A 27,873-nucleotide genomic window follows, 5' to 3' on the forward strand; every position below is an offset into this window, starting at 1 on the left:
CCTTCTCTTCCACAGCTGCCTCTACCTGCTCTTCCGTGGCTTCTGCCTTCTCTTCCGTAGCTGCCTCAACTTGCTTTTCTGCTGCTTCTGCCACTGCCTCCTCTACCCGCTCTTCTGTGGCTTCTGCCACTGCCTTCTCTTCCACAGCTGCCTCAGCTTGCTTTTCTGCAGCTTCTGTCACCTGCTCTTCTGCCAACGCCTCCTTTTCCACAGCCACCTCTGCCTGCTCTCCTATAGCTTCTGCCACTTGCTCTTCTGCCACTGTCTTCTCCTGCATATCTGCCTCTACCTGCTCTTCTGCCTTCTCTTTAAGCTGTGTCTCTATGCCAGCAATTGCTTCTTCTCTTGTTTTTCCTCCCATCTCCACAGCCTCTCCTTCTGTTTCCTTCCCAGCTTCACTCAGTACTGGAGACTCTTCTGCAGATTTTTTGGATTCTTCCTTTTCCCCCATGGCGTTATATACCTGCTCTCTCAACTCCTCCCTTGCTTCTTCTACATAGTTAAGGAAGATGAAGCATAAACATTTCTTCGAGTTTAGTGATAAAAGCATTAATGGAAATTGAAAATACCACCCTCAGACCCTCCAATGTGTGTGTATAGCACATGTTCCTAAACTCGATTCTTTTTTAAAATCTAAAGAAGCTGGGTCCCAAGCAACAGACTCTGGGAGATACTACGGTCTTGTAAATGACCACTCAAGCAATATACAGTTTTATGCATTAGCATTTTTAGTCACAGCTGAGCAAGAGATGCCAAGTTAAATCCATTTGTCTAGATGGATAAAAACCTCCTTGTGCAGTAATCCTCTGCAATGTACTATAGAATGAAAACTGCCCTTGAACTTTTACAGAGAGGACAGTTTGGTGAGTCTGACCCAAAATAAATTCTCCCCTTATGACCAACTTAAATGAATGACACTACATGCCACTGTACTGCTGCAAGTGCACAAAGCAGTCCTAGCTGGCTGAAAGCTTAGAACAGGAAAGGAAGTTTGAGTGTAATGCCTCACAATTGACAAATGTTGTGACCCCTTGACTCAAAACTAGTGTGAAAGAAGAGTTTCTTGCAAAATAAAAAAATCTTTTAGCTAGTTTTGGGAAAAAATTATAGAACAAGACTCTGCCACCTACTAAAAGTTTTGGTACAAAGTTTCAGATCATCTAGGGCAGCAAAGTAAAGAATCCAGGTCCAATATTTACACAAGGCAATACAGCTTGGCATCTCTACGGCATGTTAGACAGCTCTACATACCATCTATGTTATCAGCATTTTCTACCATTGAGTCATCTTCTGCTTTTTCTCCTTCTTCTTCTTCCACTTGCACTCCTTCCAAGGCATTTCCCAATACACCATTCTCCATTCTAGAAAAACAGAAGCAAGTCAACTGCACACAAGCACCAAGGAATACATTTTGTGCTCAAAGGAACATAGCATTTGACTGCTCTACCTAGCACCTCTCCCACCTACAGGTATTCTACTGTACCCCCATTCTAGCCTACAAAAGCCTCCTATTCCAGGCCAGACTCTTGATTTCAGTAGATACTGAGCATCATGCCATACGTGTGTGGCAAGAGGACATGGTGATGATGCTCTAAAAATATTTAGGATAGATGGACTGGTGCCCAGTGACTCTGGTTAGACTTTTACTAGTGATCTAGGTAAGAACAGTTCCCTTTTGCCTGCCCCGTCCTACAGATTATATTTCTCCTATTTTTCCTTGAGGACAAGAGTTCGATCAATAACCTACCCCCTTATTCTAATGCCCATTCCCCACCTATAGGGTACAGCTACCGCATTTAAAATTTTTATTTTTAAGAGAGGCAATTACATTTAACTGTTTCATCCAAAAGGCTCCAAACTAAAATTTTCAGTTGCTACTATCAAAAGTACTCCCCCACTTGTATCCCCTTTATAAAGAAATTAAAATACCATCTTAAGATGTCAAAATCCAGGAAGAGGTATTCTATGTATTCAGAGGACTGATAAGCCAACTAGAGGGTGTTTGTTAGTATACCTTGCTAACTCCAGGAGAGATTTTCCATAGTAAAAAAAAGCCTCGGCACATTGATCTGCTGTCTCGCCATACTTTTTACCCCTACAAAGTAAGATAGAAGTTAATACAGCTTATTTGCACCATGTTTTGAAATACCTTTACATTGCCAGATATGCAACATTTAAATCTTTTCTGGGTGGCCAGGTCAATTTCCAAGCTGTTACCTCCCATGTGACCTCCACCCTTAGGCAAATGGCAGTTCTCTCCCTTCTGATAACTGGAATGGTTTCTACTGGAAGTTCTGGTTGCTTAGAGCACCTGATAGTGGGTTTTCAAGACTGTCTTCTGTTCTAAATGCTCTTTTCCTCTAGAGGCTAAGCAATTTGTCTCTGCTTTGCTTGCAATTTATAGATTATGTTTCTCTAGTGGTTAGACTAAGGAGATTTGCATTGCAGAACATTCCTTATTTTGCAATGTATGGGCTGGTTTGGTTTCTTGATATGTTGATTTCTGAGGCACTGTAGGTCACTACTCCAATAGTTAATACATTATTTGTGCTGCTTAGACACTTATTTTAAAAGAAATCTACATAGACATGGTACAATCCTCAGTTTTGCAGGTAATTATATTCAGATACTTGCAAACTACCTTTAAACACAGCTTATCTAGGCCTGAGTTAAGTTTCTACATTTCAGCTTGATTCACTTCAGTGATGTGCCCAAAACGAGAATCCAAGTAAAAAAAAAATAACGTGTTCAGTTACTTACAATATACTAGCAGCTTCCTGGAATGCATTAACAGCTGCTGGAATATTTCCCAATACCAAGTGTTTCTGTCCTAAGCCCAGTAGTTTCTTGGCTTCTCCATCCACATCCATACTGTAAAGTTATAGAACACAGGCTGGGTTAGTCACTGTACAGTTGTGAGAACATCTCTAAGTGTACAAACTGGAGGAATGTTTGTAGCCCCCTTCTGTTCAGTCACACACTTCCATTTCCCAGAATCTTTAAATCCAGCCTTCTGACTCTGCCCACCAAGAGTCAAACATCACCCAGCAATGTGTACAGAAGTGCTAAATAGTGAGCCTCCCCACACATGATTATTCAGTTACTGTTGGAGAACTTTCATGAGCACCAGGACTAAAGGGACAAAGATTTTTCCATTTCTCACATTAGAATATATTTAACCATTAACTGCAAGAAGCAGATCCCAGAAGCACATCAAAGAAAGACTGCTTAATGCAATAGCCAACTTTCAGTCTGCTGCTAAGTCAGAGGCTTATATGCACAACACTCCAATATGAGAAGAGTTGTTTACATTGAAAATGTGACAGAAAACTGTATGAAGTCCTGCAGAAAGAAGGGGACAGTTCATGAAGACACGAAGCTCACCTGCATGAAAGTGGAATGTTGGCCTATAATCACCCATTAAAAAAACCCCATACATTTGTCATGCAGCCATGCCTAGAGCAAACTTTTGTGCTACAGCTACCAGCAGAAGGAATCAAAGGCTGTTAATACAGTGTTTCTCTGGAATAAGGACTTAACCGGTGTTAGCCCAGAAAGGGGGAACAGAAGAGTAATCCTAAACTGTGGTTTCTTGTAAGTCAACATGAGACATCTATAGCCTTTAATATCTAGAGCGAAGCACAATGTCAGATTTAAATATTAATTTGAAATAAGATCCACTATTACCCTATTTTTTTGTTTGCCAACCTTAGTCTGCTAACTCACAAATCCCTTACCTATCAGTTTTGTCTGCAGAAGTGGAGGGAGCAGCCAATTCCTCTTCCATTCTACAACTGAAGATTCAACAAGCAATTAGAATGTATTTGCAGTGTTGTACATGGTGTTACCAAATGGTGACGAAGTGACTAGAAGTTCACATTTCCAGAATCAGGAATAGGAGAAATCTAGTGCACAATTTCAGACTTCTGACTTTCCAGAATAGGTATCTGCAAGCTTGCTTACACTGTGGACCATACTGTAATTATAGCAGATCAGAAATTTATGTAGCAAATTGACTTTTCATCAATAACCAACACTTCAGTTTTCCCCTCCCAAACAAAAATTGCTGATTTTCTAATAAGAAAGTAAGTAGGGAGAACCAGACCCTTTTCACATAAGTTTTTCTTTAGTTAAAAACCCAGTTTTCTGTCAAAGGAAGTTGAAAAAGATTTTGATCAGCCCTAATTTTAAGACGAGGTAGTCTTGGACTGCTGGCTAGCTCACCCATTCATGAACACCTCCCATCCCACTCAGAATCAACTGCATAACACCCATGTCAACCACAGCAACTGCTTACATGGGAAATAATGAATACGTTTTACCTATCTTAAGGCAGCTTTGTAGCTGGAAATAGGAAGCCAGCATCATGCATGTAGCTAGCTCTAGCCCACAGGACCACTATTCTGGAGTTTAGGAAACATCTCATCTAGTGCTTAAAAAAACAAAAAACAAACAAACAAACAAAAAACGAGCACTAAGTTTTCCTATGCATCTTCTTAGGATGGACTCAAGTGCCATTCTCACTTTGAAAGTACACTTCCCCTCCCACACTACATCAAGTGTAGCAGTATAGATTGCGAATAGATTTTTTTAAAAAGTGCTTTTCGCTTTAAATAATCTGAGGTTTTTGTCAGAAGAACTTAATGTGACAATAGCCCTTAAAAGAGAGCACAGTAGTTGAGGTAGCCGATGCAGCCTGTTTCCTACCTCTGGCTCGAAGATAGGATTACAAAATGTGCCCTCTTTACTATGAGCCATCACCCAGCAGGACCACATGGAGCCGAGTCCTAATAGCCAGAGGAGCTACATTAGAGTATGTCCTAAGGAGAGGGGACAGCACGTGCTAAGTGGGGATTTGCTAACAAGGCATGCTGCTTTGTATACACAATTCAGTTAGGCTCAGCGCCTTTCTTTAGGCCTGGCTGCACAACATCGCATCTGTTTACTTTTACCTACCTGCACAATTTAAAACCCAGGTTAGTTAAAGCAATTAGTGCAGTTTTGTGATTTGACACTCACAGGTTTCAAACAAAGGAAGAGCATCTAAACAGTGTTGCACCAAAATAACCAATCTGGTTTTAGGAAGCCAATTCAGATTACATACAAATTTGTAAGTAGACAACCCTTTCAGTGACACGGGATGCTATCTAGGTACTTATACAGCTCTCACTGCCACAGTATCTCAGTTATTAATGGACTTTATCATCCCAACACAGAGATAAGGAAGTAGTATTCCAGGTAGGGAATGAAAACACAGGGCACATTCACTCATACATGGTCAGATGGGAAATTTGTAGGGGAGATGAGAATGAACTCAGCTCTCCAGTGCCCCACCCACTAAACCAGCCTTCCTAACCCATGCTGTACAAGTTAGGGTAGTTATTTTGTAGAGAACTACAGCCGTACCTGGGGCTGCAAGTACAGAGATATATGTGTGGCCTGTGGGTATGGTACCTACACCCTTGAATTCCAAATCCTACACTGCCCCCGGGCTTGGGTAAGTCATTTAAAGTCTGCCCTTCAGAACTCCTGACTTCTAGAAAAGGGATCCTAGGGACCCCATATAAAGGGGTAGCTGAGACTCAGCCCATTGGTGTTAATCACTTATACAGCCCCCACCCCCGCCCCCTTCGCCTGGCTATGCCAAGCACTGAGGCATCTTCACAATGAGCAGGTCACAAAGTCAGGCTCCTATCAAAGCCAGGCCTGGCGCAGGAGTGGAAGCCATAGGGCCACAGACCAGGCAACCCACAGCCAAGGCCAATGGCTATGTTTACACGATGTAGGTCCAGTGGGGCCTCCTACCCAACCTGTGTGAGGAGACAGCACCATCAAGGGGAAATCAGTGCCACGGCCCCCCTCCCTCCAGCACTTGGGGGGGGGGGAGAAGAGAGCGAGTGTGTGTGTGTGTGTGAGAGAGACACACACTCTGCAGGCACCTCCCCCCCCCCTTGGATCTCAGGGTGGGGGATGAATGAGTAACCGCCCCCCCCCAGCACTTGGGGGGGTTGGAGGGATGACTGCCCCCCGCACCACACACCCTAGGGCTCGGGGCGGGGTCTCGCTCCCTCAGGAGGCACCGCCCCCTCACGGAGACAATAGGCCCTTTTCCCGCCTTTCCCCGGTCCGACCCCGCCCCCCGTTTGGCGCCAAGTCCCAACGGCGGCCGCTCACAGGCAGCCGCCGAGGACACGTGACGCGGATAGCTCCGCCCCCCTCCGCGCGGCAGGTTTGCCTTGTCGGGCGTCTCTTGCCCCCAACAAACATGGCGGAGCCGGGGCCGGGTCACGTGGGATGCCCCAGCGTTCCGAACGGGCCCCCGCCGGCGCCCGAGGAAGGGGCAGCACGCACCGCCAAGCGGGGAGGGCGGCGCGCGCTGAGGGGGGAGCGGGCCGGAGCGCGGGTCTCCGAGCACAGCCGTTCCCAGGGCCCCTCCCCCGGTCACTCCTCGCCCCGTCCCTCCTCGCCCCGGCGGCGCGGAGTCACGGCCCTGCTGGTCGGCTCGCGCTACCGCCCCCCCATATCCAGCCCCCCCCGCTCGGCCCGACCCCCCCACAGCGAAGCAGGGCCGGCCCACCCGTGCCGCGGTACCTAGGCGGGGGGCCTGGCGCGGGCTCGGCGCGGGCGGCAGCAGATTTCATGGAGTCTGACAGGGGCGACGACGGCAGAGTGCAGCCCCCGGCCCCTCCGGCTGCCTATATACCCTGAGGACACGCCCCGGACCCGCCTCGCGGCGCGCGCAAGCCCCGCGGACTGCTGCTCCCAGCGTCCTTCGCGGCCGGCGAGCGCAGCCCCCTCCGAACCCGGGGCTGCACGGCAATGCTGGGAAACGTAGTCCCCAAGGCGCGCCGCCGCGTGACCGGCGCACGGCCCGCTGGGAAAGGTAGTCTAGAGGCGGCCGCGCAGCTTGCTGGGAAACGTAGTTCCGCGGAGCCGCTGGCGACGCGGGCCGCAGAGCATGCTGGGAAACGTAGTCGGGGGGGGGGTACTGTGCAGGAGCTGCGGCGACGCGGGCCGCAGAGCATGCTGGGAAACGTAGTCCGCGGGGGGGGGGGCGGTACTGTGCAGGCGCTGGCCCGCTGTGGGGACGGACGATGGAAAGAGAGGGGCTGCGGCCGCCGCCATCTTCCCTGCGGCCTCCAGCCTCGGACTCCTTGCAGTGCAGCGTGCAGGCCCAGTCCCCACTGGGAGCCTGCCCCCCAGGCCCTCTGCCTGCCCTAGCCAGGCCCCTGCTGCAGCCCCCCCAGCCCCGCTCCGGGGGGCTGCACTGTGCACTTTCCTTCAACACAAGCCCTGGGGTGGGACTCGCGCCCACGCGGCCCAGCCCCTCACACTGGCCGAGGCCCTCCCGCTGCAGGCGCAGGCCCCCCGGCAGGTGATCTGCTGCCGCCCCTGTGTGCGCCCCATGGCACTTCCCGGGAACGTCCGCCTCGAATGGACCCCACCAGCTGAGGGAGCACAAGCCAAGGCACTTCCAACGCTCCTTTCACGTGGAAGTGAGGTGTGCGCAGTTAAAACGTGCTAAAATAGATGAGTGGGTGCTACCCAGCCGAAGGGGGTGTTAACTCCACCCAGGGACAGCACCAGGACGGGGGCTGCCCTTTAGACAAAATGTACGCCACCACCTTTCCCAAGCTGAAGAGCCCTCCTGCTACCCCAGACCACTAATATTTTGCTCAACAGGCAACAGCAGTCATAAAAAGTAAACAATGTTCTACAACGCATAAAGAATAGAAGTGAACATTAAAATAATCCCATCATATAAATCAGAGGTGGGCAAACTACGGCCCGCAGGCCACATCTGGCCCACGGGACCGTCCCGCCCAGCCCTTCAGCTCCCAGCCAGGGAGGCTAACCCCTGGCCCCTCCCCTGCAGCTTAAGCTCACCATGCTGTCAGCGCTCTGGCCTGCCGCTCCTGCCGGGCAGTGGGGGGTTGGATAAGCGTGGGAGTCCCAGGGGGCCTGTCGGGGTGGGGGTGTGGATAGGGGTTGGGGCAGTCAGGGGACAGGGGGTCTGATGGGGTGCGGTCCCGGGAGGGGGCAGATAGGCTGTTTGATAAATATCTATGAAGGAAGGGTGTGTCCCCACTCAATACAAGCCTTCTTGCTTTGGGGTATAAACTGTGGGTTAGGAAGAAATTTGGCTACAGGCTGCTTATTCCTTAGTTATCTAATATGGTGTTCCTTGCATTTTCCACTAAAGTACCTGGTACTGGTTGGGGTAATAATAGCTTTTTTAAAATGCTTTAATTAGGTTTCTGGTATTTGCAATTTTCTACATCTAGGTCAAGCCATAAACACTAAACTAATTCTTTATGAGCATACAATTACCAAAAAAGGGGAAAGAATACATGTAGATTAAATAATTTTCCTTGGAAAGATGTTAGTGTTTAAAGAATAGTATACATAGTACTTTCAACTATAATATCTGCAAAGAGAAGAATCGATAAAAGAAACTAGTACTTTACCAATCAACAATAAGAACACATTGTAATAGTTATCCATGTTTGATTAACCTAGAACAGTAATTAAAACAGAGGTTCTTGAAGTCAAGACAACACAGAACAGGAATAGTATGGCTTCATCTTCAACTTGTACAATTGTTTGCTAAAGACAATGTCTGGTTTCTTAGCAATTACATTAATGCAGGAAAGCACTATAATTTACGTACTGTGGAATAGTGAAAACTCTCCATCCTTTACAGTTCAAATGAAGATTGGATGTCTTTCTAAGAGATATGTTCCAGTTCAGCCACAAACTGTTAGGTTCAATGCAGGAATCATTGGATGAAACTTTAATGGCCTCTCTTATGCAGAAGGTCAGACTACATGATCATAATGGTCCCTTCTGGCCTAAAAATCTATGAATTGGTGTGACGCCAAAATTTGTTAAACCCAGCGTTATCTTTTTACCATTTTTATACACAGAATCACACTTTCACTTCTCGTTTTCTTTGTCTAGTACTATGGAAAAAGAAATGAATTACTTTTTACCTACTAGCAGTTAAATTATTTTTTTCCTTACAGCTAATGACAGTGTCCAAGTGGCAAGCTCAAACATTTAAGACAGCCCTTTGTTTTAAGTTTGACAATCCAGGCCAACATGTCCCTTTATAATGCCCTGTCTCCAGCATTGTAAATTAACTCCATTTTGCAGGTGGCGAAACTAAATAGAGAAGTTAAATGACTGCACCGTGGCTATAGAATGAATCAGTGTCAGATGGTATTAGAGAGTAAAGGATTACTGCATGCAAGTCCCATGCTTACTTCGTAAGACCATGCTGCTCCATACAAATAATAAGGAACAAAAACTAAATAATGTATTGTTAGTCCTGTCTATAGCGACTGAGCCCTTTTAAGGAAGTAGTTCTCAGTTCTATGACTGAACAAGGGATAGCTTGGCCTGGTTAGTAGGATAGCAGCTGGAGGGAGGAGACAAATCAGGCTGGGGAGCTAGGAAGGGAGAAATAGGATAATCAGCCCAAAATGAAACATCTGAAGAAGGAAGTAGACTTCCAGGGACAGTCTTAAAAAGTAAGAGCCCTGTTCAGTTTCAGGGCAAAGCTGCAAGGGTGGAAAGTTCTGCAGGCCCTTCCGGGGACTAGGGAGGCTTGAGCAGAAGCATTCAGTAGTGCTAGCACAGGGATTAAAGGAGGCCTGTGAATTCTTGCAGGGGTCCCTGGACTGAATGACAGAAGGGAGAATAATAGAAACCTGATCCCTGATGGGAAGGGGAATTATTTGTTAGAGACACTGTGAAGCCTGTATCTCATCTCTCAGGAGTGGAGCAGAACTGAATAACTATCGATATTGTGAACCCTGGCCTGAAGAGGAATTATGTGCTATATACCATGTAAAGCCTAAAGGAGGCAGCAGAGCCTCCTTGGTTTATTGTGAATAATAAGGGGACCTGAAGAAAAAGCATCAAACAGGACCTAAGGCTCAGTATCAGCACTGGTGGACCAGAGGGGAAGAAATCAAACTAGATAGAGTGGTGACCATACTATGTTTTGGCAGGAGTGGGTGCTCGGGGGGGGGTGTGTGGATTTGTTTCAGGTCCCATCATGCTAAGCATTTTACAAGCATGTAAGATAGATAGTTCCTACCCTGAAGAGCTAACAGGCACGGCGGGGAAAGGGGGGGAGGAGGAACAAAAAACAAGGTCTAGAGAGGAAGCGACTTACCCAAGGTCGTGCTAGAGGACAATAGCAGAGCCAGGAATAGAACCTAACTCTTCTGACTCCCAGTCCAGCAGCTTCTAGATTAGACCATGCTGGCGACTCAGTAAAGAAGTTGGAAGGGATCTTGTAACAGGCCCTAGCTGCACCTGTGGTATCATTAGGAACTAATCCAGTATCCTCCCAAAATCTGAATTGGATAGCTGCTGCTGTGTCTGGATTAGGTGAAAAGATAGGGCAAAGCTTCCAGAAAAGTTCCTTCAGACGCTGCCCAGGTGGGAATCTTTCAGGACAGGACAACCAGAACTTTTGTTAGATTTGAAACTGAGCGTCAAGTAGGAATGGGGATGAACTAGAGCCATGCTGTACATTTATTTTTCCATAACAGGCAAATAGAGCTAGGGAAGGAAGAGTAATCTTACAGACCCCGGTATAGCTCCAAAGAAATAAGAGAATGATATGAACTAAACTCCCTGTTATTTCAGTTTTAATCCACACACTTGTGAAAGACTTCAGAATTATTTTATGCACATATCCCAATTCAAAACTAGTGTATTATCCTAGTTTTATATTTTCAGAGTCCGTACATCTTTCATGATATAGATTCCCTCGCCTGCCCCCATGGACATCATACATTTCCTCATAGCAGCGAGCATGCAGTGTATTATAAGCATCCTCATGAGCGCTGATGTAGGTATTACATCATCTGGAGGAAGAGGATGCATTATACATAATATACTATGCTACAAGAAAACCCACAGAAACCTAATATTTAGAACATCAGATTTTATTTGGAAAGATTTTTGATAAACAATGGCAACAACTACGTTAGGAACAGGTTTCAGAGTAGCAGCCGTGTTAGTTTGTATCCGCAAAAAAGAACAGGAGTACTTGTGGCCCCTTAGAGACTAACAAATTTATTTGAGTCTCTAAGGTGCCACAAGTACTCCTGTTCTTTTTACTTTGGGAACGAGTGCACAGAGTCCTATTCTAACACCCAATTTACTGTAGTTAATAGGGGACATTGAAAGGATAAAGGGGGTGTCCAGCATCTCTTGCTACTAGTTTTCCATTCACCTGTGAAATAAAAAGACAATCTGAGTCAGAAAGATGAAAATCCAGTTCTTGCTTGAAATTAAAAACTGAACCATGCAGAATCTAGTTTCCCTTACATCCCAGTCCTTAGTAAGGATATCTTTAACAATCACTGCTCCCCCTTCTCCCCAAGGCATAGTATTACTAGAAAATCTTTTTCCAAGAGAATTCTCTGTAGCCTGCAACAAATATAACTTTCAGTGGCTAGGGCTTGAGGAATTGGATTAAGAACAATTAGGGCTCCTTATTTGCAAAATTTATCTAATAATTGCTATAATGTGTGTATTTTGCAAAGCACTTAAATTATTAATCATTGGTCTAACTCTCAACACTCCTGTGAGATACCATAGAGAAAAGTGTGGTTATGCCAGTTTGACAGATGAATACATTGAGGCAGAGAAGTTAAGTAACTTGCTCAAAGTCACACGATGAGGCAGTGGCAGGGTTGGTTAATGATAATGATAGTCCTGACTCCTAGCCATTAAACATATAGTTGGAAATCCTGGTTCCACTGAAGTCTTGGCAAAACTCCCATTTGGCTTCATTGGGAGCAGGATTTCACCCATGTCCTCTAATTGAACATAGACTTTTGAGGGGGTGGCATTTAAGCATGGCACCAAAAAGCTTCCATATGGAGGAGATGCACTTTTCAAGGTGCCAAGCTCCTGCCAGTCAGCTAACGCTTCCTTCTGTGACGCTGACTACCAGTCATACGCTGCTGATGTTAGAGAGAGATAGATTAGGATTGCTGCATGAAAAAACATCTCAGGGATTTTTAAACATATCTACTAGTAAATTTTCCACCTACTCTTTTGAAACCAACAGCTTGGATCCCCAATGAATTATTTACAGTGTGTGGTACATTTTGTTCTTCACCCAGGCCACTAGGGGGCACTGGAAACAGTGATTAAAAAGCAGAGGACTAATCAGCGCATGGAAACACGTTAAGAATTTTACACGTGATTAATCTTCAGATAGAAAAGTGTATTATCAATACATAAAAGTTTGACCAACTGCTGAGTCAGATCCTCCAAACTCTCCATGGACAAAGCAATCTTGGGATCTTTGTGCTTTCTTTTTTTTTTTTTTTTTCCTATCTCAAAAGTGATCCTCCTTAGACATGAAAGTCAACAACTCTTCCACACCTTCCAGAAATTCACATTCTCCACTCATCTCTTCCCTTCCCTCCGTGCTCCCCCATTTCTCAAAGCTGCTCTGTGTAAGACAGCACTTCTTGCAGGTAAGTATGCTTGTTAGCAGTGCACATCTCGCCTTAGGAGCCGGGTTCCGTTCCATTCTATTTCTTTGTACTGTACAACTATCTGGCTGAACAAAAAACAACTGGTGGAAATATTCGCCACCCAGTTTCTGGCTCTCAAGGGGTTTTTGCAGGGGAGCATCTGCCTTGTATTGGTATTTAGAGGAGGGTTAAAGAGTGGTAGTTACCAAATGCCCTTTCCACAGAAACCTTGAAATAAAAATCAAATATGCACCAAACCAACAATAGCTAGCTACTTATTCAATAAAATAGATCACCATGCACACTAGAGAGCTGTCAATGATGCCTTCCTGCTTTGTGGTCATCTACAGCTCTGCCTAAATGTGTACTTTTGTCATTGATTTTTTTAGGGAAGTATTGACTTGACACTGGTATCCAGTTATGACTACACACACCCTCCTTCCCCCCGCAACAGGTGCCGATACAACCTTTTTTTTGGGGGGGGGGGGGGGAAATCAGACCACTTATTTAGCCACCTACATATGGATTTAAGAGTTGAACTTTAGATTTTTTTTGTAATCTTGTCCTTAATCCGTATAGCCTATTAGTCGCTGTGGTTTCATGCTAATGTGGTAAAGCAAGAAAAATGCATGTCTTATCGAATGTGATTTTTAAGTGCTCAGATGCCATGCTAAAAAACCTAGATAATCTAGATTAGATACATGAGCTTTTAAAAGGTAGTTTATTTTTAAATAAATGGTATTTGGAGATCATGAAACACTTCTTAAAACCATAAAAAAGGGTGGACAGAGGGTCCCACTCAGACGTGGCAATAGATTCCTATTTAAAATACTTCCCATCTCATTTTTTCCTGTTTCATTTTGCATCTTTGAAGCCCAGCTGCACAGCATTTAGCCTCGTCCTAGCTGGATGAGCTAGCACTTTGAACTACCCTCTTTTGTCTCATTATCTGCTGAGTGAATCACCAGGATGCTGATAGTTTCTTCCATACAACAAAGGCACCTGAATTATTTCAGCTACCAGGTACATATTCTTAGCATATTTTGTGATTGATTAGTCCACAGTTCTGTTAGCAGCATGAATATCAAAACTAGAAAGGACCTTGGTCAGCAACAGGTGTGCCTGCAAACCCTGCATCTGCACCTACAAACAGCAATCTGTCCAGGCAAGCTGGTAGGTAAGTCCTTGTATTTTGAGAGGAGAAGAGAGGCTCAGGAGGAATGAGAGAAGGTCAGAAGACAGGAGGCTATCCAGTCGAAGGGGCAGTAAAAGGGTTAGAGATGAAGAGCAAAGGAGAATCCCTGGTGTCAGCAACAGGGGAAAAGGAGGGAACGGTGAGAAGAAGGGAGGGCCGGGAAGCAGGGAGCATTTCTTCAATAATCCCTCTCTGGGCATTAGTTGTAGAGAGCAGCATCCTCTTCCTTTTGGCCCTTCCGCACTTTTCAAGCCGGCTGGCTGTGCCTGGGCTTCGAGCATACTGAGACAAGCTAAAGGTGCTTTAATATATCAACACAGCCACTAACCTAGCCGTCCAGTACCCTCACGTGCCTCCTCTACAATTCCCTCACCAAGCTTTTATGAAACGTTTATCTCCAGCTTCATTACCCTAATAAGATGCAATGTTTTGTCCACTGATAGCTCTGGCAGGGGATGATGAAAGGAAGAGCACAGAGACAAAAAACACACACACACGCACGCACACTTTCTCCCCTGGACCCAGCCAGAGAAACTTACTGTAACCATTGGCACAATGTATCGCCAGTTTTTATTCAGGCTTCCAATGTGATCCATCTCTTCTCCTGTGAGATTAAAGTCAAACACCTAAAACAAAACAAATTAAAGCTTTATTCTTGGACTGTGGTTGCCAGTCTCCATAGCCCCCGAACCTTGCCACCCTGTCTTGTTCCCTTTGTAACAATTACAGCCCACCTCCCTCTGACCTGAGCTCCTTCAGAGACCCGACAAACGAGGGGGGTGGCTTGAAGATAAGGGAGGCTTGCACCTGCATGCCTCAGTATACCAACACACAGAATGAAATAGTAACATCTAGAAGAATCGACCTGGGGCCCTGCAACAGAACCAATACACACACACACACACACACACACACACACACACACAGGAACAATAGACCGGAATAATTTAAAATGTAACTACAGAATGCTTTTGTCTGGACTTTAAAGGAAAAACTCAGTGTAATATTAGAAATTCTAATAACTGTATTTAAATTTAAAAAGAGTAAATGATTAAACACGGTGTTTGAAACAGTATTACAAAAGAATTAACTATCATACTGGAAGCTGTAGTCTTGACAGCCTCCTGATGCAGAGATTTCATTTTCCACTGGGAAGCACTGAAAATTAGAGATTAAGGGAAAATCTCTCTAAACAGGCCAAATCCTGAAGTTTCTACTTAGTTTGTACTCAAGCAAAACTCAGACTAAGAACTGAGTCAGGATTGGTCCTGTCTTTTTTACATTTGTTCATTAACAGGGGTTGAAGCAATTTGACAAAAAATGAGATACAGGGCTGGCTAAATCTGGAGGTCTTTACTCAGGGCCTGATACTACAGCTCTTGCTCACACTGAATAGCCCTCTGTCACAGGTGCAGTCCCATAGAAATCAGTGGGACTGTTCCTGTGAATAAGTGCTAATCAATGGGCCAAATTCTGTTCTCAGTTACTCTGTGTCTACATCAGCGTCATAACATTAAACTCAATGGTATTACTCAAGATTCATACCACTGTAACGGATGGCAGAATTTGGCTTAATACAAGTAAGAGTTGCAGAATTACGCCCAAGCTTTTAATCTTATCCAGTCAAACTCCCAAGAAATTTTGCCTGAGTAAGGGCTGAGTAAAGATCTAAAGATCTGACCCAGACAGACTTACCTCAAAGTAACTTTAAAACTCTGGTTTCCAGTGACTTCTAAAGTGAAGTGAATTGGCTCAACTGTAGCTCAGGCAGGAGTTTCTTTAAAATTCTACCGTCACTAATCCTATTCCTGCTAACGAGTAGAATTAGAACAGCAGCTGACGGCAGACACCCCAGTCATTGAATGGGAATAATAAAAAAGAGTGGCAGTTCTTTCCAAAAACTGTTTTGCCAATACCATTTTAAGACCAATTACTGTTTACTTATCTAAGATAAGGGCAAACTCCAGTGCTAAGTTAAGAAAGACAAGGGATTTTCATTTCAAGACAAGGAGTGGGTGATCGAACCCTTCTGTCACTCGAAACTTAAATGAGTTTCTTTTCCAAAAATTCTTTCCGCCCGTCTGCGTGAACACACCTGTATGTAACCGGAGAGTTGGTAATGAGTCTTGGGATGAGCACCTTGTTTTTTGTGTTGTGCAGTTACTAACATATTTTTCCCCCCTAAGGACAGACATTTCTTAAGTATTTACATTGCTAATAAAAGTGCTCCTTTTTGGGGAAGAGCTCTTACCTGGAGATTTTGCAGAATGCGGGCCGGAGTGACGCTCTTGGGAATGGTCACCACTTTACGCTGCACTTGCCACCTATTACACAGGGAAGGAAGAAAAACCTCAACTTCTACACATGCAACCCAAGGGAGGGGAGGGGGGGGGAGGAACAAACAAACAAAAAAACCCCCAGAAACATCTGTTCCAAGCAAACAGTTCCCTCTTTCACTTGGTAGTGTATGCATTTTACATATATTTACTCCCTGCACCTTGAACCCCTTTCTGGGCACTTGATGGCTGAGAGGTGAGCTGGACATGGGTTTACCTTAGAACCGGACAACACCAATCTTGAGCAGGACAGAATGGTCACTAGACTACTTCATTGAGGGCTGCAGCTGATCAGTTTTGAAAAAACAAGCTCAAGATGTCTCAAGCTGGACTGCAAAACCCTTTAGAAAATTTTGGCCCCACTAACTTGCATAAGGTAAACCAGGAAGAGACTCCTGTTCTCTCTAGTCCCTTGAGCAGAATATCATTCTTCCTCTCATCCACCTTCTACTAGCTGACTAACCAACTCCAACTCCACATTTGTGCTGTTGTGACTGAAGATGGGTATGACAAAGGAGCTCAGGGGCCGGGCAGGAGCGTCCCACGGGCCATAGTTTGCCCACTTCTGTCCTAGATGTTGCGGAGGCCCCTTGCCTCCCATTGACAACTACCATGACTCTTACAAAGTCCTCAGCACTGTATAGAATCAAAACCCTAGGCTGGCTTGTGCTGCAGCAGAAATAGAGGAGAAAATAATGGTTTTCCAAGTGGAAGAGAGATGAACTAGTAGGAAATTATGTTTTAGGGCTCTTCATGGCTATAATATTCTATTGACAATAAAAATACTGTCTCAGTCAGAACCCCTTTAACTGTGTGCCACTTGCGTCAATAGGGCCAGTGCTGAACACCACCCTTTCTCAGACTGTTCAGTACCTGAGGAGGATTTGAGCAGGTGATTTGCCATATTTTTCTGCCAGTTTTTTTATCCCAGATTCTTCTAGAAGTACTGGTTCATCGGGGTGCTTCCACATTCGATCAGGAGAGCCAAGGGGACTGTATGCCGTTACTACCAGCCCTCGTTTATTACAATGAGCTATTAGCTCATTCTGAGCAAGGTAGGGATGACACTCCACCTGTTAGAGCAACACACAGTGAGCAAACCTCAATAAAAAGAGCCAACAACAAAACAGGAGTCTATGTGCACAACAACAGAACAAAAGGAGGACTGAAGTCTGTTTCGGTTGTTGGGATTCCCATGATATAATAGTTTACTACTAGCAGGAATGAGAAGTCACCTTGGCAAAGGAATTAGGCTGCATAGCTAACTAAGGGGAGGTAGCTGTGGGCGGGGATTTCTACAAGTTACCCTCACCTACCTTGTATGAAGATACTAGAACTCTCTGTGCAAGATGTGAACTTGAATTCAGACAGACTCAGCGTCCCCACAACCTGTATCCTGGTACAACATGTAACAGAGGATTTGACCAATTGGAAATACTTTTTAGCTGAATGGCAAACTTCTTGCCTTAGCCTGAGAAACTACTCAATCCACTAAGAACTCCCATCATGCCCTAAAATGCATTTATTGAGCAAGCCTGTTTACACAGCACTCAGTATAACGGAATGCAGCTGGTCAGCTTAATCCATGTTGGGTCAGTGTTGTAAACAGATTTTTAGAATAATTTCCCCATTTTTTAAGATCAGCTGCCTTCAGTAGCATTGATTCTGAGGCAATGTTGACTTGCCCACACACCCTACCAGGAGTAGGTAAGATTGCCATTCCATGGCTTCATTCCCATCTCTTAGATAGCACCTGCAGGATTGTATCTATCCCTTGAATTGTGAAGGCGATGGCTATTTGTTACAGAGTGATCACAATCAGAAAATTGCTGATTCCCCAGCTGCTGTTAAATGAACATAACCGCCAGGGCCGGCTCTGGCTTTTTTGCTGCCCCAGGCCGCCCCCCCCTGCCCCCCCACACTCCTGCAAAGCTTCATGGGGACTACACAAGTGAGGGCAGCCCTCAGAGCTGCACTAGTCTGCACGCAGGGTGAAACCCATTCACGCAAACACATAAATAGGGTGGGAGCCCATGCCTGTCCCTGCGCTGGTGCCTGCTCCAGTGCAGGGCTAACTCTGCTCCTATGGTCATACATCACCATGCACATTATTTGTGCTCAACAAATAGTGGTCATATGAGCTCACTCCTCATATGGATAGGATCTGCATAAAGAAGAGTAGACACTAATGTACCTTTCCTGCACAGACTTTGCCCTTTCACACAGAGGTCCGTTCCCACTTGCCTGCACTTGTCTCACCTGTAGTACAGCTGGTTTGATAGCAGCCATGCTGAGGATGTCATCAATCTGACGACTGTTGAAGTTGGACAGTCCAATGGCCTTCACCAGACCTTTCTCCACCAGCTTCTCCATCGCCTTCCAAGTTTCCTTGTAGTCAATGTAATCAAAACGCATCATGCCATCAGGGTTCTTTGGGAAAAGAGTATCTCCTCGTCTACAACATTGCAAAAACACAGTATAAACACAGTGCACAGAGATTTTTATTACAGTAAATGTCCAGTAAAAGAAATATTCTTTAAAATACTTGTAAAAGTCCAATACATGCTTTACAAGGCGCTGTGTGAGATAAACCTACATCTCCTTTAGAGTCCAATATGCTTATTTACCATATGGAAAACTGGTTGGTATACGGTGTCTTTCTTAGTCAAGGTAACTTACTGTAGAGTACTCAAAGCTATCTACCTATAATGCAGTGACTATATGAGAACATGGCCGTCATTATACACTCAAGCAACAGTTCATCCACAGACTCTGACCTTAGAAAATATTGGATTGAAAAAGAGAACGTTTGCCAGGACAAAGGTAATCCCTTCATAGTTTTTGAAGATTCCTACAGGAATTTTAAACTTCCATCTGGAGCCAACCTGCTACCGAAGGGACTTTGGTTTTACATTCATCCAGAAGAGGGCGCTTGAAATAGTCCAATATTCCCTTTCCCTGGCACAGTACTGCAATGTCAGCAGTGGATATGAGCTCAGCTCCCAGTGGGAATATGTCTTAAAAAAAAAATAGATCACACCTTCCTGCTCCTGGGTTAGGAGTGTTTCCAATTAGCCATAGCAACACATATAACACACACCGAATCCGGCTGGCCTGGTGGCACAACAGTGCATTGTGGGAGGGATACAACTGGATTCTGCAGAACGCAAGATGGGACGGGGCCTGACCAAGCTATTTAAGGAGCATCTCTGACCAGCTGCACTGCTGCCTCAGTCTTCGGAGACACACATTTCCTATACTCCCCCAGTTGAAAGGAAAATGTTGGGATTGCAAAAATGGCAGGGGTTGGGAGTGAGGGATCAGGGGCATCAGACTGAGTGGGAGGGTTCTTGCTCAGTGAGTGGGTAGACTGAGCACCAAATATAATTTAGAATACAGTCTTATGAGATGCTGTAGGGGGAAAACAGCATCACATGTCAACAGAAATGCTCCGGAAACATGGTTTCACTTCTAGCTTTTTGTGTATTGGGGTGAGAGCATTCGTCCTCAAGACCCATGGACACTGTGGTTCTAACTGAAAGTATCAGTTCCCATTTAAGTACAACCCTTCAGCTCAACTTCCCAATACCGCAGGTTTTGTTTTACATCTGATCATTCAGAGACTAGAACCTTTAATGCATTGCCTCACTAAGTTACCTAAAGGGATATACTTAGTGCTGAACAGTCTTTTCTTGTATCACTCACAATGTGGTACTCATTGTCCAGTTCGGGTCACATCTAAAAAATGGAAATGCCTCTTTGAGAGCTCCCAGGAGCCAAGAATTTGAGTTCCTCTGAATCTGATAGAGAGCTGGCCTGTTGAGAGGATCTCCTGTGTAATTGATCTGAAGAGGCTCACACTTAAGTAATAGCAGGTCACATTTAGTCCATCCTTCTACAGCTATAGGATTGGCCCCTACAGTGTATACTTAAGTGTTTTACCCAGTCCAGTATTAAATGACTCAAGCCCAAGCTTAAGCCTGATGGGACTTCACCATTCCCCTGGGAGACTATTCCACACTAACAGATCTTACCTTCATAGCAGGTCAGATTCTCAGCTGGTGTAAACTGACATAACTCCATTTAAGTCAATGTAACTACACCAGTTTACACCAGCAGGGATGTGTTTCATTAATCCTGTTACACCTAGTTAAGACACTTCTAGCTAACTCACTCAGATCCCAAGGCCACCTAGTGCTGTGATTTGGGAGGTGTGACAGATATTATGGACACATGGAATATTCAAAGGCTACTAGACCAACTTTATAAATATTATATGTAATCTGTATGGGCCAAGAATTTGTTTAGCTCCATAGGGGAGTTACAGGAATTTCCTGCAATAACTACAATCACTGGGAGATAATTAATACAAATTCCTAGACAGCATCTAGGAATTTGTATTAATTATCTCCCGGGGGAGAATTCCCCCGCCCTCACCACCCCCTGCAAATTTCATATACTAGTTTGAGCTGGTTAAGGACAGCTAACAAAGAATTGTGACTGTATAAAGTTACCAGCCTGACATTGGGGGCGGGGGGAATGGTGGGGTGAGGGGTGTCACCCTCACTCAATCCAAGAACTGACATGACACTGTGACCAAAAGGGACAGGCCCTGTGGGAAGACTTTGAAGTACTTTGTTCCTATCATGATCTCCATGTGGAAGATCTGTCTGGTAAACCAAAACCTGCATTTACTGTTTTTAACATGTTTTCTCTGTAATGCTTTTGTTCTAAATAAATAATACTTTGCTTTATGAAGGCTGGCTGATCACTGGTTAACCATGGCACTGCCCCTGAAAGAACAGGATTGCTGGTGCTGAACTGCAGTCAGATCTGCTAAGGTGATCACAGGGAATTGCAGGAGGAATTGCAAATCCCCTGTCTAGGAGTCATCCCGAAAAAGGTGAGGCCTGAGACTTAAGTGGGAGTGCCCTCCTAGAGGCAATGCAAGGATCAGAGGTGCAGTTATCTCGGGAACTGTGAGAGTACATATCTAGTAATCATGAGGATTCCACTGTCTCTCTGAAAACTGGTTCTGCTCCCTAATTGCTCTCATTATTAATAAACATTTAGTGCAGTTTAAAAATCAGATAAGACTTAATTTCAAGTTTAAATCCATTATTTATAGCTTTATAATTGCAAACTAATGAGAACAATTATCAGGAGGAGATATCCATCTTCCTTGTAGACGGTTTCCAGATTTTACTAATGCTAAAACTCATTTCAAATGCAAAGAACTGGGATGAACTAGAAACATTCTTTCTTATGGATTTGTCCTTAGGCAAAATCCATATACATGTTTGGAGGGACAGCAGTGGGGGCCCAGACTAGACATTTCAAGCTCACCGTACTAACAACGTCAGGAAATACCTTGCTGGCAATATCTGTGGCAAGAAATTCATAGCTGCACAGTAACATTTATAAACAGATGGTCTGCACTACTTTTATACTTCCTGCTCTCCTCCCATGCAGAACTCACTCGAAGGCATGTGGCCAGTGCATGAGATACAGATCCAGGTAATCCAGTTTCAGATCTTTCAGAGATTTCTTTAAGGCTGGCTCCACATCTTCTGGGTGGTGCTTGGTATTCCATAGTTTCGATGTCACAAATAGCTCCTCCCTCTTAACAGGCTTTTAGAGACAGAGGGGGAAAAAAAAACATATTGGCACAGGTTCACATCAAAGGCGTATCTGACTACAGTCAAAGGCACTAGTCAGAAGAGGAATGGCCAGTAACTCCTTAGCCAACTCCTAAGACAAACCACCACCAGAGTGTAATTAAAATAAAGAAGGGAGTAATTTAGAAACCTATGAATGAGATTTTTTAGAAATGCATGGGATGCAGAATAGAAAGAGAAATGGGTTTTTATATTGAAAAGTAAAGTTCTAAAATATCTCACAGCCTCCCCTCCCATCTCCAGATACTTTTTGAAACTTAATGGAAGTTTTGCAAAACCACAAAAATTTCTCTAAGTTCTCCCATCACTAATCTAAATACTGTCCTCTAAACTCTTCTCAACAAAAATTATTCCCACACGCAAATTGATCTGATTAGCCATTACTGAACTACACATGGCCAAAGCGGATAGACTATTCCATTTACGCAAATGTAAATTGTTATTTATTTATATTTTTGTTTTATGAATCATGCCCATGAGACAGACCCAACTAGCTTCTGTAACTTGCTGAGCTCATGACATATTATTTACCAAGAGTGCTACTCATGGAAACAACAACAAAAATAAAAATAACCCCATAAATCTTCCTACTTGGACTTTTGGCAAGTGCAATAAATGTGTTTCAAGTACTCTGCCCAGCTGCTTAAAGCCCAGCATATGAAACAGTTATAAGGTTAAGCAGCTTGATGTTTATAAATAAATAGAAAATGTGTATGTTACATACTGTATACAAAGGGTGAAATCCTGGCCTCACTGAAGTCAGTGGAAGTTTTGCCATTGACTTCAACGGAACCAGGATTCCACTAGAGTCTCTGAATAGGAAACGAATACATAGGAGCAATAACTATAATTTTCTTAGTTTGTTTTTTCCATATCGATTTCACTGTTATTTTTGTGCTTGACCTATGGTGTTCAGAGAAAAATCCAAAAAAAAAATATATATATATATATTTTGTTAAAGTGCTCGTTATAAACCACTCTGGCATTTTAAAAAGTATCGGATGCAGTCTGGCTTGTAGAAGGTCCTATCCTTCCCTGTATTGGTTATTCCTGCCTATCTTGCTCCAGGAGGGATGGTGCAAGCTGGGGGAGAAAAGTTGGAGAGGACAGCTGAAGTGGACTGAAAACACTTAAATTAATGCTTCAGAGAGGTTGCCCAAAAAAGCATGGAGGAGCTCCTTCCTCCATACAGGCTGAGCACACTTTTTTTATAGGCCCTCCCCAGCTCCTTTTGGCTCCAGAAGTGAGGTGCTGAGTTTAAGACTCAGGCAGAGGTGAAAGTAAGCCGGTCCGGTCCGGTATGGTGCCGGACCGGACCGTCTTCCCCAGGCTGGTCCCCGCAGCAGCTGGAGCCCAGGGCCCTTTAAATCGCCTCGGGAGCCCTGCTGCCAGAGTCCCGGGGTTGTGGTGGCAGGGCTCCAGCAGTGATTTAAAGGTTCCGGGGCTCCTGCCACTGCGGGGAGCCCCAGCCCTTGCCGCCGCTGCCCCGGGGCTCCGGCAGAGGGGCTCAGGCGGCGCTTTAAAGGGCCCAGGGCTCCCCGCAGCGACCGGAGCCCCTGGCCCTTTAAATCCCCACAGGAGCCCTTGCCACCACAACCCTGGGACTCCGGCAGCCAGGCTCGGGCGGCGATTTAAAGGGCCAGGGGCTCCCCACTGCCGGAGCCCCAGGCCCTTTAAACCGCCGCCCGATCCTGGCTGCAGGAGCCCCGGGGTTGTAGCGACAGGGTTCCGTCAGCGATTTAAAGGGCCCGGAGCTCCGCTGCGGTAGCCAGAGCCCCGGGCCCTTTAAATTGCCCCTGGGTCCCGGGACTTCCAGCCGCCTCTACAGCTGGTAGCTCCGGGGGTGATTTAAAAGCAGGGCCCGCTCTAACTTTTTTGCCGCCCCAGGCAAAAAAGAAGAGCGCCGCCCCTCCGTACCCCCCCCCCGAGCGCCGCGCCCCCCCCCGCCCCCCCCTCCGAGTGCCGCACCGCGCCAAGCCCCCGCCCCCCTCCAAACGCCGCGCCAGCCCCCGCACTCCTCCGAGCGCCACGCCACCCGAAGCCCTGCCCCCTCCGAGCGCCAGCCCCCGCACCTCCCGAGCGCCGCGCCAACAAAAAAACCCGCTTCCAGTGCTGCCCCGACGAACCAATAAATAAATAAAAACCCGAGCGCCGCCCCGCCTCAAGGTGCCGCCCCAAGCACATGCTTGGTCAGCTGGTGCCTGGAGCCGACCATCTCTTCTGGTTGAGGCCACGCCCCTGCTCAGGACTCCCGCATACCAGTAAGTCCTTTAACTTACTTTCACCCCTGGACTCCGGGCTTGTCTACACTTGAAATGGGAGGGACTCTCCCATTGGCGTAGGTAATATACCTCCCTGAGAGACAGTAGCTAGATCGACTTGATCTAGCACGGTCTACAGCAGGGGGTTAGGTGGGTCAGCTTACACTATGTTGCTCAGTGGTGTGGATTTTTCACACCACTGAGCACACCATGTTGTGTTGCATCTAGGCTGACGAGCTCAAGTGACTTTTAAAACTATGACCAAGATTTTCAAAAGTAACTAGTGATTTTGGGCATGTTTATTTTTGGGTGCCCAAATTGGGACACCTTAAAGGGGGTCCCTGAAAAGCAACTGCAGAGCAAAAAAGACTCCTTCTTACTCTTCAGGTTCCCGGTTTGCATTCTGAGCAATCATCTGTTGTAGTGAGAAAAGATTTTACTAAAGTCTGGCCTGAAAAACCAGCATAGATCTGGGAGAGAAAATTCTATCTAACCTAGAAATAACTAGGATACATTAATATGCAGAACTTTGCAATGCCATTTTTACAGAGTCACTTTTCAGGGTAGAGCTGCAATTTACAATCCAGTTTACATTCACTGTTCCTTTTTCACCTTATCTGGCCCGACGCTCTCCTGGAAGGCTTCACCTATCTCTGCTTCATTGCTGTAAACTGTAGCACAGTCAACGTGACGATAACCTGCACCGAGAGCATACTTCACTGCCTCCTTCACCTGTAATCACAAACAAATACAGATTAAATCAGCATAACCAATGGGAAGGGAAGGTCTGGTTTATTTTGAAGAAAAAGCTATTGTAGATCCATAATGAGCATTTTTTTTTTTTTTAAAAGAACTAGATGTGCCTCGATGCAAGAGCAGGACAAGTTGAGAAGTACTCAAGGAGCCTTCTGCAGCCCTTGTGTTCATCTGAGTACAAGGACTATGCAAGGCAAGCACTGTTAGGAAAGCACTGATCCTCCATGCAGACATGTAGAGCTCGCTGGCCAAAGATGGAGGTTACTCTTAAGGAATGGCACAGCTGCCATATTCTCCCTATGTGCCAAGAAGCTCTAGGAGCTTATTCCCAGCCACCTTACAGCCAGTGCCTGTAAGCACTATCCACGGAGAACGAGTTAGGTTTTAAATTCCAAAATTATTAGCTTACAGGGCTTCCAAGATTATTAGAGTACAGGGCTTTGTTAAATTCCTCACACTGCATTTCTGAAATGTAAGGTTACTTTATTGGGATGTAATCTGCTCCAATGCACGGACCAGGATCTCCTATGGTTTTGTTCACTTCCTATGTTCTCCTCTACTCCACCGCAATGAAAGCCACTCCACTAACAAAGTCTCCGCACTGAAGCACTCACACCCCTGCAGGGCATGCCTTAGGAGTCTAGTAAGCCTAGAGACAAGCTAGTAGAGTGCACTCTCCAGACTTCTCAGGCTGCTTTTGGGTAAGAAAAAATAAAAATTCAAACCCCATTATTCTATAAGCAGCAAGAGACTGCTACAAATAATGATGGCCCGTCCATGGGCAGAGAAGGTAAGGCCTATACAGAGTCATCTTTTATCTTAGCTGCCCATGGGGGACCATTTGACCAGTAGTTATATAGTCTCTTTTAGGATGATCCAGACCTAAACACTGGGTCTATTTTATCAGTGTGGAAAGAGTTAGCATCCTGAGCTAGCACAGGCTTTTGTGGCTGTGATATGCTTCCACCCATGCAAACAGAGGAAGTTAATCTCTTCCCACATTGTATTGTTATTTTGCTACTTTGTCTGTGCAGATGGTAAACTTTTCATGGCAGGGACGGTCTCTTGCGAGGCATTTGTATAGGGTCTAGCACATGGGGTCCTGATAGCTTTTCAGTGCTCCCTGAAAGGTCTACACAGCCGCTGGGAGGGTGCTTCCCAGTGCAGGTAAACAGACGCAGGCTAGTTCCACTTGAGCTGGCATGCTAAAAAGAGCAGTGTGGCCATGGTGGAATGGACTAGCCACCCAAGTACATACCCAGAGGGTCAGGCAGGATAGTACTCGGGTGACTGACCTGTGCTGCCAAGGCCACGCTGCTATTTTTAGCATCCTAGTTGAAGCAGAACTAGCCCGTGTCTGGCTCCGCGCACTGGGAAGCACTCTTGCTGTGTAGACATACTCCCAGTGCTACCATAATACAAATAACAAAAATATTCTCATGTGGTATTCTCGTAAGAAGAGAAAAAACAGAATTTCCACAGGATACAGAGACAGTTAAAGAAGAAACAGTGAAACTAGATGATCTTTTAACTAATTTATCAAAGCACCTGCATTTTCCATTTCAAAGCCAGTGGAATAATTAATACTGAGGAAAGATAATAAAACGTTCTGGTTTACAAGATAGATTTAAAAGATAAATCAAGCATGGAGTAGATCTCTATTGGCTCCTGCTAGATTTTATTTCTTTTAGTTGTTGAAAGGAAAGGGGAAGCTACATGCAGGATATTTTGATGAAGTTCTTTGGTGTGTTAAAACAATATCTGCATTGAAGAGCAAATTTCCCTTAGTCACTATGACCCAAAAAAAAAAAAAAAGTTTTTCCTTCTTCAACAGGGACAAGATTTATAGGCTTTACTTTCACTATGACACATACTTTTCTGTTGAAATGGTTACTACAAACAGTGCCTGGGTTATGAAATCACTCAACATGTTAATGTTTTATGCAGTCCAATCACCCCCAAAGAGAACAGAACAATAATGGCTTATTGATTATAGAAAGCCATGGAGCAGAAGCATCTGGTCCGAGAAGGAACTTAAACATGTTCCATAGTACAGCTCCAATCCGTTCCCTGTCCCCATGGGCAATGGTGTCTATTAAGATGGAAGGATAAAGAGCAGGAAGATAGATGTGTGTCAGTAATTGTTCAGGAGAATGAGGACACAGAGGGCTTGACTTTGAAAGCTCTCTGCAAAAGTGCCACTGACAGATATTGCAACTGCATGCAGGATCTTTGGAGACCATATTGTATTAAGTTTATGTATAATCGTGGGCCATTGATTGTGTCCTACTACTCCATCTGCTGAGGTTACAACAGCTCCTCCAGGAACTAAAAACAACAGGGGAAGGGGGGGGGGGTGATTAAGGCAAGTTAATGAAAGTCTAAACAACCCCAGAGAGGTACCACCCCTAGGGAGACTTTCATATATAGGTTCAAACTGGGTTTTCAGGAATCAGACAAAGAGAGCCCTTTTGATATAATGAGGCTGAGTTTAAACTGACACAGGGCCTACTTTCTGATCCTGCAAATAAGCAAACTTTTGTCCACGGGGCCCCAATCTTGCTGAAGGGTTGGAAAGACTTTGGCTTATGAGGATCCCATAAAATGGATGGGTAACCTCTGGTAAGCTTTTAGCCTGCATATAGGAACGTTTATTGCTTTTATATGTTTTCTCTGTAATGCTTGTACCCTAAGAATAAATGTGTTTTGCTCTGTGAAGGCTGGTTGGAAACTGATATATGTTTAGAACCCTGCAAATCTGCAGATATCTGCAGACCATGTTTGTGGATTGCGAATGGATGTGGATCCAAATATTGTATCTGTGCAGGGCTCTCTATATATTGTTGTAGCCCCTGGAGAAAGGTTAACCACAGGCACTGGACCATGATCAGACCTGCTGGGGAAATCACAGCGAGGTGCAGGACTACAAGCCTAAATCCCTGGTCTAGAGGGAGAGAGATGTGGGTCTCTGCCTAAGAGAGGTGACACCTGGGAGCCTGAAACCTTAAAAGTGGATGCCCTCGAGGAAGAACCAGGAGGAAGGGGTTGTCCAAGATGCAGTTAACCCTGAAACTGTGGCAGTCACATCCAAACCAGCACATGAACCCCCCCAGACAAAGTGATTTCTTAGGCAGT

At 45.2% G+C, this 27,873-nt stretch overlaps 2 protein-coding genes across 5 annotated transcripts in view; both read right to left on the reverse strand.

Moving 5' to 3' along the window:
* NASP (nuclear autoantigenic sperm protein) overlaps window positions 1-6,698 on the reverse strand; it is a 16,992-nt gene extending 10,294 nt beyond the window's left edge. For 3 of the 4 annotated variants that reach the window (XM_026651896.1, XM_026651899.1, XM_024197675.2), the window contains exons 1-6: window positions 6,592-6,698; window positions 3,738-3,794; window positions 2,761-2,871; window positions 2,015-2,095; window positions 1,252-1,361; window positions 26-492 (exon numbers count right to left, since the gene is read on the reverse strand). In XM_026651896.1, the coding sequence (XP_026507681.1) occupies window positions 26-492; window positions 1,252-1,361; window positions 2,015-2,095; window positions 2,761-2,871; window positions 3,738-3,794; window positions 6,592-6,641 (876 nt within the window). In that variant the 5' untranslated portion in view covers window positions 6,642-6,698. The remainder of the gene's footprint in view (window positions 1-25; window positions 493-1,251; window positions 1,362-2,014; window positions 2,096-2,760; window positions 2,872-3,737; window positions 3,795-6,591) is intronic. The other variant, XM_024197682.2, reaches the window with a different exon arrangement.
* Window positions 6,699-11,085: 4,387 nt separating this feature from the next.
* AKR1A1 (aldo-keto reductase family 1 member A1) overlaps window positions 11,086-27,873 on the reverse strand; it is a 29,093-nt gene continuing 12,305 nt past the window's right edge. Inside the window, exons 3-9 of the mRNA XM_024197683.2 lie at window positions 24,595-24,714; window positions 21,523-21,674; window positions 18,303-18,498; window positions 16,917-17,116; window positions 15,959-16,031; window positions 14,247-14,333; window positions 11,086-11,254 (exon numbers count right to left, since the gene is read on the reverse strand). Of these exons, the coding sequence (XP_024053451.1) occupies window positions 11,189-11,254; window positions 14,247-14,333; window positions 15,959-16,031; window positions 16,917-17,116; window positions 18,303-18,498; window positions 21,523-21,674; window positions 24,595-24,714 (894 nt within the window). The 3' untranslated portion in view covers window positions 11,086-11,188. The remainder of the gene's footprint in view (window positions 11,255-14,246; window positions 14,334-15,958; window positions 16,032-16,916; window positions 17,117-18,302; window positions 18,499-21,522; window positions 21,675-24,594; window positions 24,715-27,873) is intronic.

The sequence above is a fragment of the Terrapene carolina genome, unplaced genomic scaffold (assembly GCF_002925995.2).
Source record: "Terrapene carolina triunguis isolate 2854851 unplaced genomic scaffold, T_m_triunguis-2.0 Scaffold110, whole genome shotgun sequence".
In the NCBI taxonomy this organism is placed as follows: domain Eukaryota; kingdom Metazoa; phylum Chordata; order Testudines; family Emydidae; genus Terrapene; species Terrapene triunguis.